Here is a 20,809-nt window from a genome sequence, read left to right as displayed (position 1 = left end):
TTTGCGAAAGACAGTTAAATGCTTTCACCATCCTCTTTGCTCTGGGATCTCTATTTTTCTGGGTGTTTCTGTTCATTTTAATTATTGAGGTACCTCAATCAAGTGGAAATCCAAGTCACGATTGATCTCTTTTTTACAGCACTCTCTTTGGCAGATTTCCTTAAATTCTCTTCCCATGATCAAAAATGATATTCCATCAGTGCCAGACGACTCTTCGAGATAATAATGACAGAATGAGGATCGAAACTTTTATTGAGTTTAAACAACTGGATTAACTACATAGATAGAAACATAGGGAATTGGTTAGTTGCGATGGTCACAGAATCGTTTCTTGGTGCTTGATTCTTGTAGATTAGCTAAAGAAAAAACGACCTGGCTAAATTGCAAGTTTCTGCGTTCAATATTAGTTGAGATGTCACCCCTTGAAAAGTTGAGTTTTTGACGTCATCCACCGCGGTAATGACACCCTTGGTTTCTTCCACCTTGCCTTCATCAGATGGTGTGACGCACATTTGCATTGGTTGTTCAAAGTGAAACTCGGATGAAAGCAAGGTGGAAGAAACCATAGGTGTTACTACCATGGTCGATGATGTCAAAAATTCGACTTTCCAAGGGGCGATATCTTGGTTAATATTGAACGTAGAAAGTTGCTGTTTGGACAGATCTTGTAAATTTTGGCTGATCCACAAAAATGAAGCATCAAAGCACGATTCTGTGACCAATGCAACTGACCCATTGCTATTAATCATTTCATGAGAATGATTTAGTCGCTTAGCAGAGCCCTGATGTCAATGGGTAGTTACACAGTACTGGTAGTTAAAGAATGACACACAGGCGTTGAAAAGCTAGTTCACAAATGTTGGAGACTACCTTGTTGGTTCTCCTAGCTCAAGTTATTTTGGAAAAAAAACAGGCTTCTTCAGATGTGCTCAAAAGAAATCATAACTACTTAGATCTGTCTATGCAAGTCTGATCAATTAGCGCTGAACCGCTGAGTCAAAAGTGCTAGCGGATTTTCTCCCAAGTATATCACGCGCAGGTGTGTGAAAAACAACTTAGCCGCTCATTCAAGGGAACACTCCTTGGCAACACTTCCTCCACGCGCTTAATTGAAATTGTAATAGATGTTTGAGTCCAGGAGAAAAAAGATTCAAGAAGACGGTAGCTTACGAACAGGTACATAAAATTAACTTTTAGTAACACAAGCTGCAGCAGAGCAGATTACTATGATGTGAATGGTTCGTTCTCAAAACAATAAATTTGATCAATACCCTTCATAAAGACTGCCACCAAAGAATAAGTAAAATAGTTTACCCATTACACTCGGCGTAAATGTGAAACAGGACTCATTGGACGCATTCTCGGAAGAATCAACACAACCTTACACGATTTGTCGAGCTTGGTGAGGTGAATACATTTCAGTTTGAGGAGTACGAGTGATCATATGGAAACAAGGATACATACTATGCTGGACTAGTGTAAAGAACAAACATTATTGTGTACAAAGTAAACTGATCTTGAGAAACAGCTGATTTATATTTGGTTTCTAGAAATCAAAGAAAGTTTTCCTAATGGAAACAAGTAGCTGATTAATTTGTTTGTTTTAAGGTAATTATCAACCTCAAATGTAAGGTGTAGAGCCAAAGGGAGTGAGATTTTTGAAAATAAGACAGCGTAAGGAGCAGATAAGAGAATTTATCTCAACAAATGCACAGCCCTTATCATAACCAGCTTGATCAACAAGTACTTATTGAACAATTTGACTCACCATTGATTCAACGAAAGATGAATGTACGCAACTGATAAGGAGCTGATATTATCGAACATTAAATTTTATAGCAATGTGCATAATAAAAAAAGTATGATGTGATAGATTGTGCTAACTTATCACTGCGATCTCAAAATTAACCTAGCTCATTGTTAGGGGCAGATCGCGACAACAACAAACCCCCAGCTCAGCGATTCGAGTCAGCAGATGATCAGCATTCAGCAATAAATGTTGCCAATTCTACCATTTTCACAGTGATGATAGCGCAAATTTTGATTAAAAAATTTTCATTTATCATGGAAAATATAAATGCAACAAAAAACTGGGCTTCGCTGAATTGCTTGCTTCATTTTCAGAATAATTCTTTTATTTTCAAAAATTCACATTTTCCGCTTGGCAACGATGTAATTCAATTCCGCCGAAATCATTCAAATTTTGGCGGGAACATTACTCTGTAATGTAGGACGGAGGGCGGTGCTGGTTTAGTCTAGGTACCTTACTTAGTTATATTTAAAAATATTCCATTGTCTGAAAAAAGAGAGTATTTGACTAAAATTCGGTCTTCTGAAGTTCTTCTCAGCACAAGTAGTAGTACACAAGTTGTTGTAGTTGTCGTACAATACGAAGTTGTACGTAGGTACTGTATATTTGGTGATCTCCACCAAAAAAGTTATTGAAGGGTGTAATATTTCACTAGCGTTATCAACTTGAATAAATTCTAACTAAATTACAGAAAAACCCTCGACTTGCACCCGACTTTGTGCAAATTTTCTGATAAAAAATTACTCAGAGAAAGATCAAGCATTGTAATAATTGAATTAAGTACTGTCTCCTGGATAACTTTATGGCTTACAATCAGTACAACAATATGAATAAGGTAAAGTCTCAGAATGATATTGAAACACAATGTGGTCATTGCAGACGAGCAGCAGCTATCTACATACTTAATGAGAAAAAGAAAAACCTCTGAGAGAAATTTGAACTCGTCATTGACGGTAAAATATTTTTCAATATGTTTAAAAGCGTTGGATGGGAAAGCTTTGAATAAATAAGGTGAGCTTATTTCAGAGTTTGAGTGTCAACATTTACATCAGTTTTTTAAAGAGGATGGACATTAAACAAGACTGACAATGTACGGAGCCTATATCAGACAAAAGTGCGCTCATTGTATGACATAAAGATTATTAGGTAAATTCATTTCATTGATATGGTGCATAATAATGTTGCTCAATTGCGCCTTCTCATTGATCTCCCAAAGGTATCTGATAGTTGCTGCCAAAAAGCAAAAAATACATACAGCCTAATTATAGCACCTCGTCGCTAATCATCCAGAGAGAAACAGAGGAAAGGGCCTAAGTTCACTAATGAAATAAGACCAGTAGTTAATAACTTCAAACAATGTTTTATTGCTGTTAATACAGGAGGTATGATACATCAAAGTACATATTTTTGGACTGGCCAATGGAGATTAGTTCTTGGAATAATCAGACATTGACTTCTTTTCAGTATTAATTTCTTGAAATAATTAGCAACTCCTCTGTAAACAGACATTTTTGAAAAGAGAAGACATTCTGAGGCAAGAAATACCTAAAGAGAAAAAATTAAAAGTGTGGCCCGATTAAGGTGAAGGGCAGGATCGTAGAATAGTGCTGTGTTAACTTCATTTTGAGAGGCAATCAAAAGTAGAGGTGCCAAAAATTAGAATTGGAGTTGCAAAAAAATAAAAATAAAAGGAAATTACTAAATGGTCATATTCATTACAGGAAAAGTTTTGCCTTTCCTGGGACAATAGGAATGGGTTGTCTGTATTAAGTGGTGCCAAGGCAGATTTATTTTTAATGAAAAATACAAATTGAAGTTACAAGGAAATAATGGTATTTACTTATTTTACAGAAAGGAAAATAAAACGACTTAGAAAAATAGTTATCACACGATGCTTCATTAAAGGTAGGCTTATAAGCTGCTTCCGTCTCCATGGCGGATTCCATAGCCAATAGATCAATTCATTATTTCTAGATGTTAAGAAATTTTGTGAGAATCTTTGACAGAATACAGTACTGCAATGCAGAGTGTAGTGCACTCTTGAGCAAAATTTGATTGAGGAATACTATGAAGTAAATTCAAAGAGCATCCTGAGTAAAAATCGTAAATCGAAAGACAAAGAAAAGTTACAATATTCATTTGGAACGAATTTTTGTAGTTATATCTACGTGATTCCTGATCAAATTTTGTACATACATGCCTCACACAATACACCCTGATATACCTTCCAAAAATTTCTGAAAGAAATATCTTAGAATCCAGAGATTATCATCTAATTGGTGGATCATCATATTTTTATTGAATGTACCGTAGATCCATCTCGAAGAACTTCTCTCCTTTTTTTTAAAAAAATCACAGAGAAGTAAAACGGTGATCTGCAAGATTCTTTTTTAATTAATCATTTGCTGTTTCCTTGCAGGTAGATTTTCTTACGCTATGAAAAAGTATCTTATCAACTCAGAAAACCAAGAAACAGCAAGAGTGGAGATGTAAAATGTGTGCCAAGGACTCGCTGAAACTGGAAAATTGAGATTACACTCATACCCTGATTAAGAATAAAATGGATAAGTACAGGGACAGGTACTTAAATTGTTGGGATGGGAATTCCAACAAGCAGATTATTTTTTGGGGTGCACGATTTAGGAACCAACTTTGAGATGAAAACCTTGTAATGATTTTCTTTTGCATACAATAATCTATCAGAGTCCAGAGATGCCATGCATTTTTCACCTTGACTTGATTTACTGTACTCAATACCGTGAACTTGATCGGCACAGTGGCTCAAAATCAAATAATCACGAGGCGAGAGCTTGGACTTTGCAATTAGTTGACTCCGAGGGTACTCCAACACATGGTTGTCCTACAAACAGAAAAGGAACAAGGCTTTAAAAATTATATAGCACATGATGAGTATGATCATGCATGGAAAAGAAAATATTTGTCAGAAAAGCTAATTGTAACGCATAATCACAAAATGCAGTGAATGAGGAAAATGAGTGAGAAGTCAGTACCAGTAGAGGATTTTAAGATATTTTCATTTGAAAAATCTTTTGAGCCATGAGCAACTTTACAAGGTTAAAATTAGATGACCAATTCCAATTTAGTACACTATATATTAAAATTTTGGTGTGGGAATTCAAACTTTGCTGAGCGGTTTTATGTAGTTTAGTAGGTACTTATGATTATTAGCAGGTTCTTGCAATTTTTCTCTCTCAAAACTTTACCAAATCATATTTGGCAAAGTATGTGAAATTTCTAAAATTTTGTACTTGAGAAATTTTTGAACTTTTTTTTTTTTTTAGAATCTGAGGGTTTGCTGATGAAGTATGAAAGTTTCGAACAACTTACTTTCAAGGATCCGTAACAGCAAGGACAAACAACAAAAGCTGCTTTACTGTCCACACAACTCTTCATTACAAGGTCTGTAGCCACTCCACATGCATGCAGTGATGTTCCGATCTGTAAAAAAAATTCCCATTTAAACATTTTTTCATTTCTAACACTTTGATTGCATTGAAATCCTGGCATTTATGGGCGAATAGCAGCCCCTTTGCCATGCTCAATAACATGGAATTTTAGATTACAATACATTAAAATACCGATTTATTTTAGCCCTTGCAAGAAAAACAGCTAAACTTTGGTTTCAAACATTTAATTTTGGTGAGAGAGCTGCTTACCTGAAATTTTCCTATGAAATAATCTAAATTTGACTGAATGATGACAGTATTCTGAAGGCCAAGCTTAGCAATACGTTCTTTTGCAGAGGAAAGAGATTTTTCTTTGTTGTCCAAGAGAATTATCGAGCATTTGGGAAGCAAATAGGCGATTGCAATTCCAAGATGGCCTCCTCCAGAGCAAAAATCAACAATTTTATCTCCATCTCTGGCAATCTGCAAAATAAAGAAGATAAAGCAGAGTAGCATTAATGATAAAGAGAAGGAAGATAAGAGGAAAGTCATCATGGTATAAAATAAAGAGAGAAAATAACCATTAATGGACAAGGAATTTAACATCCAACAAACCAAAAAAAAAATGTCTCTGTTTCTTGCTCTTTTTTCTGGTATCCTAGTGCGTATTGATTAAGCTAACACTTCCCCCAGCAAATTTCTAAAACTTTAATTTGGTTTGAAATAATAAGCATTTGAACGTCAGGAAAAAGTGCCTTTTCTGTGACATGCAATGTTCTGAGGGGGAAAGCCCATATGAAATGATGAATTTAAGCTATGAGACTAGTTTAGCCTGCTACTTTAAATGATAAGAAATGCCATCAATGCATCTGTGTTTCAAATTTATCTTTGTAAAACTCGTAAGAATATTTTTGGATTACCATTGGTAGGAAGTTGAAAAAATAAAAACCCACCCGCAGTAAAGCGCAATATGCTGTTGACATTCGATTCGTATCAAGGCCAGATTCCACAAAAGTTAGGCCAAACCCTCTCCCTCCTCATCCAGACTGTCAGGAGAGGCTCTCCTCCTTTTTCGTCCTCATTTTTTAATCTTCCGTCCTTTTATCTGGTCTCTGTGTCAATTATGCCCTATCTGAAGTATGGAATTCAGATGTGATTTTATGGTAAGGATCGATAAGAAGAGAGATTCAGCAAAAAGAGGACTTCATTTTCCTGAAGCCTGATCGTTGAAACTTTGTGTTTGTTGGGTAGACATAGATGACAAGGCGGAGCAAGATTTGTCGGCTATGTCTTATCGCTACTTTGTCATGCCTAAGTTGGGTGGAACTCACGACAGGCTAAAGGCACCTCTTAAGTTTCAGACAGTATGTCATCCATCCCACCTGACAAAGATACGATAAAGCAGCAATAAGACATAGCCAAACAATCACCCTCTGCCTTTTGACCTATGTCATCTGTGTCTACCCGACAAACACAAAATGTCAACAATCAGGCTGCAGGTCTCTAGTTGTGTCAATTGTGCCCTATCTAAAATATGAGATTCAGATGTGATTCTATAGTGAAGGTCGATAATGAGAGAGATTCAGCAAAAAGAAGACTTTATTTTCCTGATGGGAAGTTTGAATCATTCTCACAAAACAGAATATTTCTACCTTTTCAAAGAAATTTTTTAGTGAATAAGGGATTGAAATTCTTTTTCTTCACCCACCTTGATTACAGCTTTCATCAAATTTTCTAATTGTTGCTGCTTTCTTAGCAACCGTTTTTGTGGTAAATGACCGCCCTCAGGTTGCGCATGAAATGGTATTGAGTCCCAGTCCACAGGCACCTCGTGTCCATACGGCAGCTCATCCACACCAATTCCGAAATCAATTTCATTAATCATGTTGATTAGACTGTCAACTTCATTTTGGTCTGTAAAGACTTTACTTTTTGGTTTATATCGTTTTGGTTCTTTCCGGTACAAATTAGAATTGGAGACTTCAGGAACTCGATACTCAATTTTAGAGTTGGAACTAAAAGTTTTTGGATAACTTTTGAACACATCAAAGCACTTTTTAACTTTACTTTCAGACATCATCAGCGAGTACCATTTTGAAACATGGGGGATATGTTCTAAAACAGATTTCTCGGTTGCTTGTAGAAAAACGTGGATGTAAAACAGGATCACTAAATCGGCCAATGTCATGCTAAAACCTTCCGCATACAAGGGCTTAAGAATTTTGTCGTCACAATTTTCCTTTAATTGATCAAACTTTTGGACATTGTGCGTTCGCAGGGGCTGCTCCAAGTGTTTTTCAAACCGTACTATGTGAACTGGGATTGTGACAACATCTGAGTTGGATTTGATCACTTCTTCAACAGCCTGCGGCAAGTCTACTTCGCCAAGTCTTGTCCACAATGATACTTCTGCACATGCTGCCATAGTTGCTTCACGAAACCCTAGAAGCCATTTGTTGCTTTCACCACTAGCTTTCACAATCTAGAACAATTTAAATAATGACATAAGAGCAACTTTTGACTCATTTCATTTTTACGTTTACAGACACAGAATAAGAAGCTAGTGGAACAGCGAAAATAATAATTGTAAAATCAGCCGAAGAATGAATCAAGTAGATGTCTACTACATGTTGATGACAAAGATCAAAGCCAGCAGATTAACTTGCATTATCTAATTGCGGATTGATCGTCTTATTTTATTTTATTGAAGGATAGCTGATCATCGTTAACAGCGGCGAAGCAAGAAAAATTGACTATCAATAATTTCCTATTTGAAGCTATGTTACAGAATCAATGATTGAATTGTTTGTTACAAACACCCTCATGATTAATCCTTTGCTATAGGTTTAAATGGCAGATCAATCAATTCATTGCAGAGGACAACACACCACTTATCGGTACAGCATCAAACTTCACGTTTTTTTCTGTTTCTTAAATATTGCTCCTTTCAAATATTCTTCGTTAATTTTCCCTTTCAAAAACACCAAACAATTGTTTTGAAAAAATTAAATAGGAACAGAAATTCTAAAATAATAAGCGATTAATTGAGACTTGTATTTCCGCAGTTTTATCGCCAAATAGATAATTGACTAAATGTGAAAGGACTGCTTGAATAGTTCATCATGAAAGAAAGCATCATAATTCTTTTCAAATGTTTGGGTACTTTAAGTTAATTTTTTTCCATTGATTTGGTGCTGTCAAATGTATTCTCATTAGAAATGAAACATTCTAGTTCACCTGGGTTGACCACTGTCAAATTTATTCAAAGATGTTTGCAGTTTTAACTTTTAATTTGCCTTTGTGCAGGTACACAATGATAAGGTTTCATGATTTCTATTATTATGTAAATCCTGATCATTTGATTTCCCCAAAAAGCAGAGAAGAATCATCTATCGTAAAGTACCAACCTGTCTCAAAACAGCACATAAACCAGCAACGCAGTAATGTTCTTGCACAAGTAGGAAGGCTGGTAGCCGGCAGTTGCCCACAATTTGATTCAATTCACCTTTTGTCAATAATTTAAACTGACAATCACTTAAAGTCATATGATAGCTAGTCATCCCAGGGGACTTATCCACTTGCAAGAAGAAAACGTTATTGGTGATTTTGAGATAGTTGAGAAGGTAAAGGCTAACAGAGGTCTCCACCGGGCATTTAACATAATTAGCATGGAGCTCATAGACTTCCAAGTATAATTCCCCATCCATGGCTACCATTGCTTCTTTCTTCCTTCTTCTTCCATGCAGTTTTCTGTAAAGAGACAAGAGGGCAAAAGTTTTTATTTCCTAGTTCATTTAAAAGGACCAAGAACATGCATCCTCAAACAAATTTTTGATTAGATAAGAGGAATGAGGGGAAAGTTGGACTTCATACAAAAATAAGCGGCAACTCAAAACGTCCATCTAAGATCTTCTAGATGTTGTGACTTATCATTACTGAGAGACGCAAGAGCAGAGGTAAAACAGTTAAAGGACCCCGCACACTCCTTATGGGGATGTGTACCATGATTGATTTCACATTTTTTTTTATTGCATTAAACTCATCTGAGGATGCTGATCAAAAGTCATCATTGCACCAACTTTCTACAAGCTTCTGTTATTGCACAATGCGTTGTGGAAGTTTCATTAATTCCTTAAATAAAAGGAGGCAGGCGGCGATTAAGAATCGAAGAGATCCCTCATTTCAGCATTAGAGCATGGTCGGCTGTGTGTGAATAAGGAAATCAGGAAAACCAGAGCAGCAGTCTTATCTCAGATTCCGCACGCCTTTTCGCTTGACCATCCAAATCAGTTGCTCGCTCTCTCTCTCTCTCCCACTCTCCCCTTTGCCTCTCACAAGCTGAGTTTTTCTTTGTTTTAACTGAAAGAAAGAGGGGTCTTATTGCTCTTTATTGTCATCCTGCCTCCTTTTATTCAAGGAATTATTGAACCTTTCACCAAGAATTGTGCGAAAATGGTAGCTTGTAGGAAGTTGGCACAATGATGTCTTAAGATCAGCATCCATAGACGAGTTTGATGTAATAAATAAAAAAAAAAAGGGAAATCAATCATGATACACAATCCTACAAGGAGTGAGCGGGGTCCTTTTGACGTTTTGGAGAGCAGAAAGTAACTGAGAAGTAAAACAACTGACTCTGGAAATATAAGGGATTTTAAGATGATGCAGTTTGATAAAAAAAAATTGACATCAAAATTGAAGATGACGAAAGGACAGAACATTTTCGGAGGCTAATTCAAGGTTACAATTCATGGATGCTGCTTCTGTTTTAATTTTCTTTTATTTTGTTTTACCATGCACAAAAAAAATAAATAAATTAGTGTTTAATGATTACAGAAAAAACCAAAGTCAATGAGTAGTCAAAAAAGTATTACCTAAACGCTATTTGCTAACTGTCTCTGGACTTTCCTCATCAGACGATGGTCCAAAATACGCTGTCTCAAAATTACTACGCAAGTTGAGAGTAAGCTTGAAGTGCCCATTAAGAATTCGAAGACCCAAAAACGTTTTTCTTCCAGCCAGGCTACTTTTGTACAGCTGAAATGATATTTAAAAAGAAATTATTGTAAGTTATAATTTAAAGAATATAATAGTAAATGCACTCTCATTTTGCTTAAAGAGTGCTGAACAGATTTAAGATTAAATTTATAAGGGAGATAAAAACATGATTATGTTTATAATTTATAGAGAAGATTAAAAGCCAGTATGTTTAAATGTTTTGACTCTTACCATAGTTCATTTAGTTTCAGAACTGGAAAATTTCGTCAAAAACATAAAAGGTCATTATCGTACAACAAGAGCAGGATAAACACAAATATAACATTAGCAAAGAGATGATCTTCTGCTGAATTCATAGAAAATTTCAATGTACACAACTGAGTGCAGAAATTACCTTTGGTAGATTACATGATTTGACTTCAGACACTTGATTCCTTCTTTATAATGAGTTTTGGCACAAATTTGAACACTCTTGCTTTTAATTTCAAAATCTGAAAAGAAAAGATTTGTAGTATGAGCTCAGACCTAATCATGATCTAACTAAACGGTCTTGGCGACTCGAAAGCCAGACATTCACTTAATAATGATGACATAATACTGATGACAAATTCAAAGCATTCTGCGAGTGGAATTAATTTCAATTACAATGGGTCTGTCGCAAACTTTTGCTAGAGCAAAAATAAGAGTTGTTACTCATAGAAAGTGTCTCAAAAATTGAGATGAGCGCATCGGCAAAGTCTAAAATGCACTTCTTGCTTCACAATTTGCGTTTTTTTGAGCTTCCTGCTTCAAAAACAATACCCCGGCACAGGTGAACATTTCGTTAGAGGAGTCATTCCATCCAACCCCTGCTCACAAGGACACTACGCAATATTCAACATAGCCAACGCCAATCCGCCAGACACATGTGACGGGACGATGATTCTTACCACCTGATAACAATCGGCGTGTTTACATTCAAATTTTTCTCACGTAGATAGATATCCGCCATGTTGAGCAGGGATTGAATGGAACGACTCCCCTGACGAAATTTTCACCTATGCTGTAGTATCCTTTTTGAAGCGGGAAGCTTAAAAAATCGCAAATTTCTTACGCAGATTGTGAAGTTAGGAGTCCATTTCAGAGTTTGCCGATGCGCTCATCATGATTTTTGAGACATCATCTAGAAGAAACAACTCTTAATTTTGTTCTAACAAAAGTTTGCAACAGGCTCATTGGACGTCCAGGGCGTGCTGAAATGATTTTCCAGCAAATTTGAAATTGTGAAAAGATAATTTCCAACAATGATGGCCATTAACATATTAACATTTACAACCATGAACGTTTTAATTTCTTTGAATGCCAAATTTAAAATTCTGGTTTTTGCAGACATTTATGAAGACTTTCAGAGCTCTAAATGCTTAAAGACTTGTTCCTCTGTAGAGATCCAAATATTTCAATTTTCAGTTTATCACAGAGGATGGCGGCACAGACGGACATCAACAAGTTGACAACAGGGAGCGGAGGAGAAGACCAAAGGTTGTCATTTGCCTGGTGATCTGTGGGAGGATGGGTTCCATTCACATTGATGATTTGAAATCACCGAGCGTTCTACAGTATACGACACAACAAGTGGTGGCTTATGAGCGGAGTTAGGTGAGCGCCTTGATTTATTGATCTAAGGGTTGAAACGCAGGTGTATTGGCACATTCAAAGAACCCGAGATCCCTAAAGTCATATGCACTTATGTGACAATAACTTTGACTTCAATCAAACAATTGGTAAGCACCTTCAAATAAAATACTTAATGATAAGAAACAGTAGAAGTAAAATGTTGCAAGTATGAGAGAGAGAGGTAATGATGAAAAAATTCATTAAAATGAAATATACCTGTGCATGGATGGCAAGGTTGAACAACAGTGTATTGCTCGTTTTGTGGACAAGCTTCAGCTGGATTAGAGATGTTCCTTTCAAGCAGCTCTAGGCCAGGTCGATTGTTTGCTGATGCCCAATTGCTTTCGATTATTAAAACCAGAAGTGTAATCCTTGAAATAGAGGAAAAAAATAAATACAGTAAGTTCTGTGAATGCAGATCAGTTCTCCCCCCCCCCCTCCATTTGCTTACTATTGTATACTACTATTGGATACAATTATCTTTTCTGAGGCTATAAAAAAAAAAAATTATTTGGCTATCAATGCAATTTGCAAACAGGGTGGTTCAAAGCAGCAAGGCAAACGAGATGAATTTATCTATCTTTCGGAAATAATACACCTCAGCTTGAGAAAATTTAAGTGGACTTTAGGGTCTCATGATGATAATGACGGTGAGACTGCAAAGATGAATTTCTCGGTTTCCTTCATATCTACGCTCCTATCATACTTTTCTTTTAAATGGAAAAAGACTTGATGTCATTTCTTGAGAGATCCTCTGATTTATCTCCTCTGTGTGAGGAATATTCCATGACCAGTTCAAGCAAGAGTTCGGGTTTGTTCTCCTTTGATAAAATAAAATGGAAGCACAGATTTTGGAACATCTTGAACGCGATATGCATTCCAGCAGTTTCACCATCGGTGTGTGAAGAAATGGTTCCTTGACATACATATTTGATAGAGACCATGCCAAACAAGATTACAAACTTTGAGATTGCAACAGAGGATCTGCCATTTTGATTCTTCCGCTTGCTTTACCAAAATGTGGAAGAGACGTCAGACAATCCTCCGATGCAGTTTAGAAGTGTGTAAACTTATTAGGCGTGAACTGTGAGTGACAATGATGAGGTGATTTACCAATAAAGAGCAAAAGCTAATAGCATCATGGCAGGAAAGTAGCAATTTCGTGACGAAGAAGAAGAACAGGGACCTGGAGCTCTTGAGCTGGAGCTGGCGGGTATTGTTTACATTCAGAAATGAAAATGGCGGCAATAGCCAACTGTAACACTCTAACTGTAGCTGATCACATGTGATTTTATCAGTCATCTGGCCAGCATGAGCACGACGAGGCTGTGGAAATCGTTTTTGTTACATTAATTTTGATACTCAAACTCTTTTACTCTGTGGCAGTGACTTTTACACTTACATAACATTAGACTCTTCTTTGGCACCACTGATTACATTTGGCAACCCTGCAATTAGCTGGGCCCTACTATTACATTTGACAACCTTGCAAAGAGCTGGCGGGTTCAGAAAAGTATAGGGCAACGGGACCTAACCAAACCTGGACACAACAGGCGAGAGTCACAACGGCCGCTTACGCGAGTGACTCTTCTATAGGCGTTAGCTTTATTATTCTATGGCAAATGGTGAAAATTAGAGGAGACCAAAACTTACCCTCCGAGGAAGATGATACTCAGCAACATACACTTAGGTGAACATGATTCAATGATGATTCAATCATTATTTCGATTTTTTCATCCTTTATTCGAACCAAAAAGCAAAACAAAACATATTGAATTCGAACTGTAAACAAGTTTCTAACCTCACTGTGGTTTGCATTTCATCATGATTTCCGGTTCAGTCCGTTCCACTCCCTTCATTCTGATACACGGAATCGAATGGGGAATGCTGCCACAGGCGGCAGGAGGATGCAACATGCAACTATTCGTGGTCTGTAGATGTGCGTGTTGCATACCCAAAAATATGAAGGCATTTTGGTTTACGTTGCGCTCTTAGTAAAGGACTCCAAGTGACCATCGCAGAAAAGTTAGTAAATTTTAAAGTTATCACTCTGTTAACCCTTAGATGCCTAAGACCTTTTATACGCTACAGCCCGAGTCGAGTTAAATCGACCCGAATATTTGAAAGCATTTCCTTTGTTAGTTTTGGAAAGCATTTTATCAATATTATTATGTTTCAGGGGGTAAGAAATGCTTTTTTTCAAATGTTCACCTTACATAGGTGACATACTGTCGTTTTCTCACTCCCCTCTCCTTCCGCCAGATGTAACTCCCTAGAAAAAACAGAGTTTCGGTCAATTTGACCCAGTTTGAAATTTCCTAGAGTAGTCGTCAAAGAAAAACTTTATGACATGACACAACACTCGCCAAAATAAGCTTTTAAATTACAAAAAGAGGCGATTTTTTAAGGCATTTTCATAATTAAATAGAAAAGATGCACACTTGAAAAAAAAAGTCTCTTGTACGTATAGAGTCCAGACTCTTGAAATATTTGACGATGTAAAAAACACTATTGGTTCAATCGGACTTTAGCTTGAATCAAAAGGAAATCCGCTTATATTAAAAGGCTTGGCTCTCGATTCAAGCAAAACTCCGATTGAATCAAGTGAATTTTTTCTTCTTAATTTTTTTTGAGAGTCTAGGCTCTAGCCCCAAGAAACTTTTTTCCGAGTGCAGTCCAAAAATGTGGAAAAGAAAGTTGTCCATGTAGGTAATTCGCGAATGGATCTAAAATTCTTGTTTAATCTTCGCTAAATTCTATAGCGGAAAAACAAGGGACAGTATTGACATTCCAGGTTTTCTTGCTTTGTTTTGAACAGTCAAACTATCATGAAAATTGCTGAGCATGGCTTTATGAAATTTTATTTCAAAATATGTAACCTAAAATAATTGCAATTCTGCTTTTCGATATTTCTTTTAAAAACCGAATCGAAAAAAATAATTTGCATATTTTTTTTTATTTATTCTTCTTCAAGAATTTTAGAATTTAGTTTTCAGTACTTCTTTTCGCCAAATAGGTACTCAAATTCACGTCGCGCAATTACCATTCTGACTGAGATACTGAGAACCAAGACTCTTATAACAAATATTAACCTATAACGAAGAGAACGCTTGTTCAGCCTTCAATTCCTGTAGATGCAACATCTTATTCCTTCGTATAGCTATGCTGTTTTCAACCTCTTTTTCTGTGTGTCTCTCTCTCTATACAGGGTGTCCTAGGATTAAATACGAATATTGAAGAAGTCGATTCCTCGGGTCAAAAAAAAGACGTTTTTGTGGTATAAATTTTTTCCCCAAAAACGCTTTCCCTGGGCGCCACGACTCCCCAAAATTGGAGGGAAAAAATCGTCTTTTTAACACTGCGGCAATGTTTATCAACCAATATTAATGAAGATTGGTAAGTAGGAATAATTTTTAGCGTTCTTTTCATTTTTGACCTCCAAAAAAGGTAAAACTCATTTTGAGGGGGGTTTAGGGGAGGTACCGAACCTAAAAGTGGCCGAAATTAATGTTTCTAACGATAAAAATCGATTTTTGACGGCACTACAAGATTCAGCGTTGAAAAATATTGAGATAATGTCCCCTGCGTTTTTTCGCTATAACTCATCGTTTTCGAGATAATAGGGACTAGTAGGGAGCTGATAATAGGGGGATAATGGGGCCCCTACGGAAAGCGTTTTTCGAAAAAAAATTGTACTACAAAAAAGTCTTCTTTTGACTCAAAGAATCGACTCCTTCAATATTCGTACTTAATCCTGGGACACCCTGTAAATCCTCGTATCATCAAGATTTTGAATGCCTCGTTTCGCTATTTTTCCGAAGAGAGTTATTATCTACAATTTCATGTCTTGTAAACTACGATTGATCTCATGCTGCCATAACTTTTTTGGTGGTGAAACTCATTTTGATGGTTCAGCTTAAAATTTTAGGATACTAAAATAATGTACATACTGTGAAATAGTGAAATAAAATAAACTAAAATAGTAGATTTTTATTCTGACATTTTGGTGAAGTAGTTTTTGTTTTGATAAATGCATTGAATCATTAAATTTTAAAAAATTATCCTATGAAATTTAAAACTTACTTATTTTCAACAATTTTCACTCAAAAATAGGTAATAGAAATTTCCTGCATTATTAACATTTTTGTCGAATGTTTGTCCTAAAATTTTGTGCTGATATTCATGATTTCATAGATATTTTTAAATTATTTGCTACGAGTATTGGTATGATTAAAAACGTATACCATAATTTAAAAAGTCAGAAACGAAAAGTTAGATTCCATGATTTACTAATAGTTAAAAAGAACCCAAGTAGAATTGTCATCTACTTTCTAGGTGGCGCTCATCAAGAAAATGTCTACTTTCTAGATAAAACAATTTTCTTGAAAGAAAATAGGTATAAAGTAGATCTAGAAAATAGACTCAAGAAAATAGAAAGAAAATACATTTTTTCCTTGCATTTTCTTAAAAGAAAACATTAAGAAATTGGCTAGAAAATAACTCTACTTTCAATAAATTTTCTATCTTTTTTCCAAATGGAAAGTTGACAAAAAGTAGACCTATGAAATAGATCTATTTTCTTTGGTCAGACTTTTGACTCGCAATGTTTTTTCTTTCTATTTTCTGGATACCTCTCATTTTCTTTGTTTTTTCTGGAAATTTTCTCAATATTTGTTTTCTAGAAAAAAATTCTATTTTGCTACTTGGGAAGAGCCTAAGGCTGAAAGTAACAACGCTCTCATTCCCGCTAAGTCCCGGCTGAAATTGACTTTTCCGGCGAACTTTAACGGAGAAGCGCACTCAATTGCAAGTGAGAAACAAAAGTTTTTTCATTTACACACATTCTTTTACAATATCTCTCATCGCCGTATCGGGATGCTACATTCTCATTCCTAGTTTTTAATTCCCGGAAAATTTGGATCCTTAGGCGAGTCTGGATACATAGGCGAAGGAAATGTTTATCAACACCACAGGAGAACAAATAGGAAAATAATCTGCGTGGAAGATCAAACCGTGCTAAATTGATCGTAAAAGAGAGAGATTTCTGATCGAGAGGTAAACACGTTCCAAGCATTGATGAGGTATCACAGTGGGTAATTATGACTGACGAGTATCTGTCGATCGCGAATATATTCTACAGACCCACTGGTGCGATTTTTTAAGCCCGCGGGGCTGATACCCTCTGACATGACGCCAGTTTGCACACAAATATATGAATGAGACGTTTATGGAAATAAACTGTTTACTAGGGATAACCCTTTAAGAACGACGAAAACAGCAGCAGCCCTGCAAAAGTAGTCCCCCAAAAAACGCTGTGCCATTCTAAACGGTAAGTATAAGGAAGACTCGCATTTCATCAAATTAGCGCTCCTTACAACCATGGCTTGAAGTACGAATGTGCAAAATAGTTTTCAATTGCAGTTCACAAAATTATAATAAAAAATTTGAACGAGCAACCTCTGAAAAAACCCTACCCCTTACACGCAAGATAAGAGTGAGAAATGAAAATGTTTTAAAGGACGCTTCAAAGAGTGATTTTTTTTTACTAATACGAGATTACTTATTATTTTTTTCTTGAATAACGTTGATATTATGTATACAAATTGGAATAGAGCGGATCCACCCGAAAAGGGATCAAGTCGAAACTGTTTGCGATTTGAATCCATATGGATTGGAGCCATACCCAAGTGGTCGTGGCTCCATGCTTTTAGAAACTATCTTCCATCTAATACTTTTTATACTACGCATAGATTTATACACTTAATTTCTTACTTAAACAGAGATTACAATTACCTACTCTTAAACTGTAATTTAATTACACGCAAATTAGATAAGAAACAAATGTAGGACAGGTAAAAAATAAAGAAATTGATGAATTTCCGCAATCTTTTCATTTCACATTATATAGTTTTGAATATGTCGCAGGCAATTATCAATAGTCGGCAATTTGCAAGCCAGTGGTGAATGAACATAGAACAGCATAATCTTCAAAAATAAAAGAACAAGATTGGAGTGCTGATTATGTTGCCTGTAATGTGAATAGACACTTTTCCCTCCGTAAGAACACGGTAAAAATAGGCACACTCAGAGGAACGTGTAGTGAACTCCGTGACATTAGTTGGGTTTTGATCGGGCACGCAACTAAACAAACTTCATGACAATGCGTGGAGTATCACAAAAAATGAAGGCGCTCCAAGCCGAGATCGTGCTTATGAAGGCCAAAACCCTTAAAAATTCCATCATGCCGATGCGCGTTATAGCGAGTTATCGAAACAGCATGTGAACCGCTTGCAAATTGCCTGTGACAAATATAATGCCGGAATCACACGCTGAATTTAGCAGCTGAATGAGGAAGTCAACAGTCATCGCCCAACGGCTGAAATTTCGCAAATTCGGGTTATTTTCATCCAGATGTGTGTCAAATCTATTCGGATAGCTCAGACAAATTCAACATTAGTCCGATGGTTGCTGAGAATCGTTGCTGAATTTTGCGCGTCACGCTCAAAATTCAGGCATCGGGCCAATGACTTCCACATTCAAGCCACATTCAGCTCCCACATTCAGCGTGTGATTGCGGCATCTCTGACAGAAAAAATTCAGTTCACCTTCCGTTTATTGATTTTCAAATTGAATTAGAGATTTGCAAATTATACGTCATTCAAAAACTTTCGAAAGTTTCGATACCGCAAGTTCTCGCCAATTTTTCCTGTTATTCCGATACAGAGGCGTAATTCTTGTTGCAAAATGTACTATGCACTTGCATTCCTCACTGAATTCCATGAGTTTCTTTCCATTTGTTAAACTTTCCACTCTCGTGGCATGGCGTGGGCTGAAAAAGAAATGAAGGCACCTTAACCATCGCTGAAAAGTGCGATCGGGCAACTTTCTTATCTCACTCGCCGCGTGGCGGAGTTTTAATCTAAGGGTATTAATATGTTGTTTGACATAAATGCGCCTAATTGTGTAATTATTCATTCTATCCTAATTGCCCTGCCAAGCCTCACATCATCAGTATAAACGACGCGCTATAAATATCTTCAAGCGGGATGGTGCGCTGGGCGTTGCGCGCATGCGCAACCACTTTGCAAAGCGCATCCTGGTCATAAGCCCTATCCATAGCTCAAATTTTTAAAACGGGATCAAATCGGAGACTGAGATATCAGAGCTCTTGAACTTAAAAATTGAGGAAATAGTCAGTGTATGGTCCTTGCGGTAGGATTTGAAGGAGTGAGAGTTGCACATTTAACCCCAGATGCCTCAATCTAATTACCAGTCTTTTTTTCTAACGTTGCGTTAAAGTCTCCAAGTATACGGACATTGTTAGGGCGTAAAAGTCGGCCTATTTCATGTGGACTTAATAACATTGCAATGATTAAAAGTTTCATTTGACAATTTGCACATTTGCTCAAGAATGGTTAAAAAAATTTTTTTAAATTTTTTTGTTGATTTTCTTTGTGCGATTCAAGAATATGAATTGGAAAATTTTTCTGAGCACAGCATCATTTAATGCCCCGCTTATACTGTTAGGACTCCATTAAATGAAATCCAAAGTTCATATTTAACTACAGTGGATATCGGATATAACGACCTTGAAGGGACCAGCCATGTTCGGTCGTTATAGCCGATAGTCGTTATAACCGATAGTGGAATTTTTACGCACGTACCCTATGTTAAAGAGCTGAGAACAAGGCTGTGCTGTAGGTGGGATTCCAGGGCCCGGTGAATTTTGCTGCTGATTCATTATCTCTTCAGTAACACCTTTGTTTATTAGCTTTATCTAATTTTATTTGAATTGAATATTTATTTAATTCATTTATTTTTTTATTCTAGGACTAATTTTAATTAAAACACTTTGTTTGAATTTGTAAAAACAAGGTATTTTATAATATTGAGAATACATGCACTACACACTACATTATGTTTGCAATACATATGCGCAATACCGAAGAAGTATAAAACTTCTAATTTGAATAATAGTCCGTGATTTCTTTTTGCTTCACAATCGTGTTCGCGTACCCTTTTTGTAACGCTCTATGGGCCGAGCGTAAAGTGTGATAAAGTGGAATCGTTCCATTCTGAGTTCAAAATTAGGAATTTTTGAACAGTTGTGATGGCTTCTAGGGCGTCTGGAAACGAGATCCTCTCCTCTTCGGCCTCTGTTGCTGTCGCTCAGGTCGTTATAACCGATCACCACATCTGTTGGGACGCGAAAACTCCGTCGCTATGACCGATATGTCGTTATATGCGATGTCGTTATAACCGATACATAAATACATTGAATGAATGGGATTTCAGCCGGGACCGACCAGTTTACGTCGTTATGCCCGATATGTCGTTATAACCGATGTCGTTATATCCGATATCCACTATACAGAACATTATCATTTGACCCCAGAAGCCTCAATCTAATTACCAGTCTTTTTTTCTAACGTTGCGTTAAAGTCTCCAAATATATGGCCCTGTTATGGAGTAAAAGTCGGCTTATTTCACTGCGCCTTATTTTTAATACTGTTCCTTGACGTTTTATACATAAAATGTATTATATTTACAGCCGCTTTTAAAGCATCTCTTTCGAAGTCACAAATACATAATGTTTAATATTTTTGGGGGAAGATTCGTGTAGGTGCTCTCAAAAACTTGAAATATCAACTTAAAGGAGGACTTCAGGTTAGTTAGGGGGACTCAACCCGAAAAAAGGGGCCCCTGAAAATGTACCAGCACTCCAAGAATTTTCGACCCAGCGGGCCGATTATTGACATATTTATAGACAAAGCTATAGACAAAGAAGACATGAGGAGTATAAAGCGATCCTATTGATTGAAATGGATGGTTCTTATAGATAAAGGGGGTAAATGATGGACTAAATATCTAGTCTCTCGTGTGTTACCGTCAGTTAGTCTATTACCTACGTCCTTAGTCCATTGGAACCATCCACTTCTACCAA

General features: G+C 36.5%; 3 protein-coding genes across 6 annotated transcripts in view; all 3 read right to left on the bottom strand.

The window, feature by feature from the left end:
• Positions 1 to 1,951, bottom strand: part of Rme-8 (receptor mediated endocytosis 8) — a 30,179-nt gene extending 28,228 nt beyond the window's left edge. For 2 of the 4 annotated variants that reach the window (XM_072301842.1, XM_072301843.1), the window contains exons 1-2: positions 1,769 to 1,951; positions 1,315 to 1,473 (exon numbers count right to left, since the gene is read on the bottom strand). In XM_072301842.1, the coding sequence (XP_072157943.1) occupies positions 1,315 to 1,318 (4 nt within the window). In that variant the 5' untranslated portion in view covers positions 1,319 to 1,473; positions 1,769 to 1,951. The remainder of the gene's footprint in view (positions 1 to 1,314; positions 1,474 to 1,768) is intronic. The other 2 variants (XM_019057333.2, XM_019057325.2) reach the window with 1 other exon arrangement.
• A 1,199-nt stretch (positions 1,952 to 3,150) lies between these two features.
• LOC109043130 (glutathione S-transferase C-terminal domain-containing protein homolog) lies at positions 3,151 to 10,228 on the bottom strand. Its single transcript, XM_019060226.2, has 6 exons — positions 10,089 to 10,228; positions 8,625 to 8,967; positions 6,926 to 7,699; positions 5,488 to 5,700; positions 5,159 to 5,269; positions 3,151 to 4,670 (listed from the first exon to the last, which is right to left on the bottom strand). The coding sequence occupies exons 2-6, from the start codon at positions 8,931 to 8,933 to the stop codon at positions 4,395 to 4,397; spliced, it is 1,683 nt and encodes a 560-aa protein (XP_018915771.2). The 5' UTR covers positions 8,934 to 8,967; positions 10,089 to 10,228; the 3' UTR covers positions 3,151 to 4,394.
• On the bottom strand, positions 10,089 to 19,606 carry LOC109043136 (protein JTB-like). The gene is made up of 4 exons (XM_072301537.1): positions 19,530 to 19,606; positions 12,082 to 12,236; positions 10,607 to 10,703; positions 10,089 to 10,251 (listed from the first exon to the last, which is right to left on the bottom strand). The coding sequence occupies exons 1-4, from the start codon at positions 19,604 to 19,606 to the stop codon at positions 10,089 to 10,091; spliced, it is 492 nt and encodes a 163-aa protein (XP_072157638.1).
• Positions 19,607 to 20,809: the final 1,203 nt, after the last annotated feature.

The sequence above is a fragment of the Bemisia tabaci genome, chromosome 6 (assembly GCF_918797505.1).
Source record: "Bemisia tabaci chromosome 6, PGI_BMITA_v3".
NCBI classification, from domain to species: Eukaryota; Metazoa; Arthropoda; class Insecta; order Hemiptera; family Aleyrodidae; genus Bemisia; species Bemisia tabaci.
Note: the sequence above shows the minus strand (reverse complement) of the source record. Positions and strands in the feature narration are given on the sequence as shown.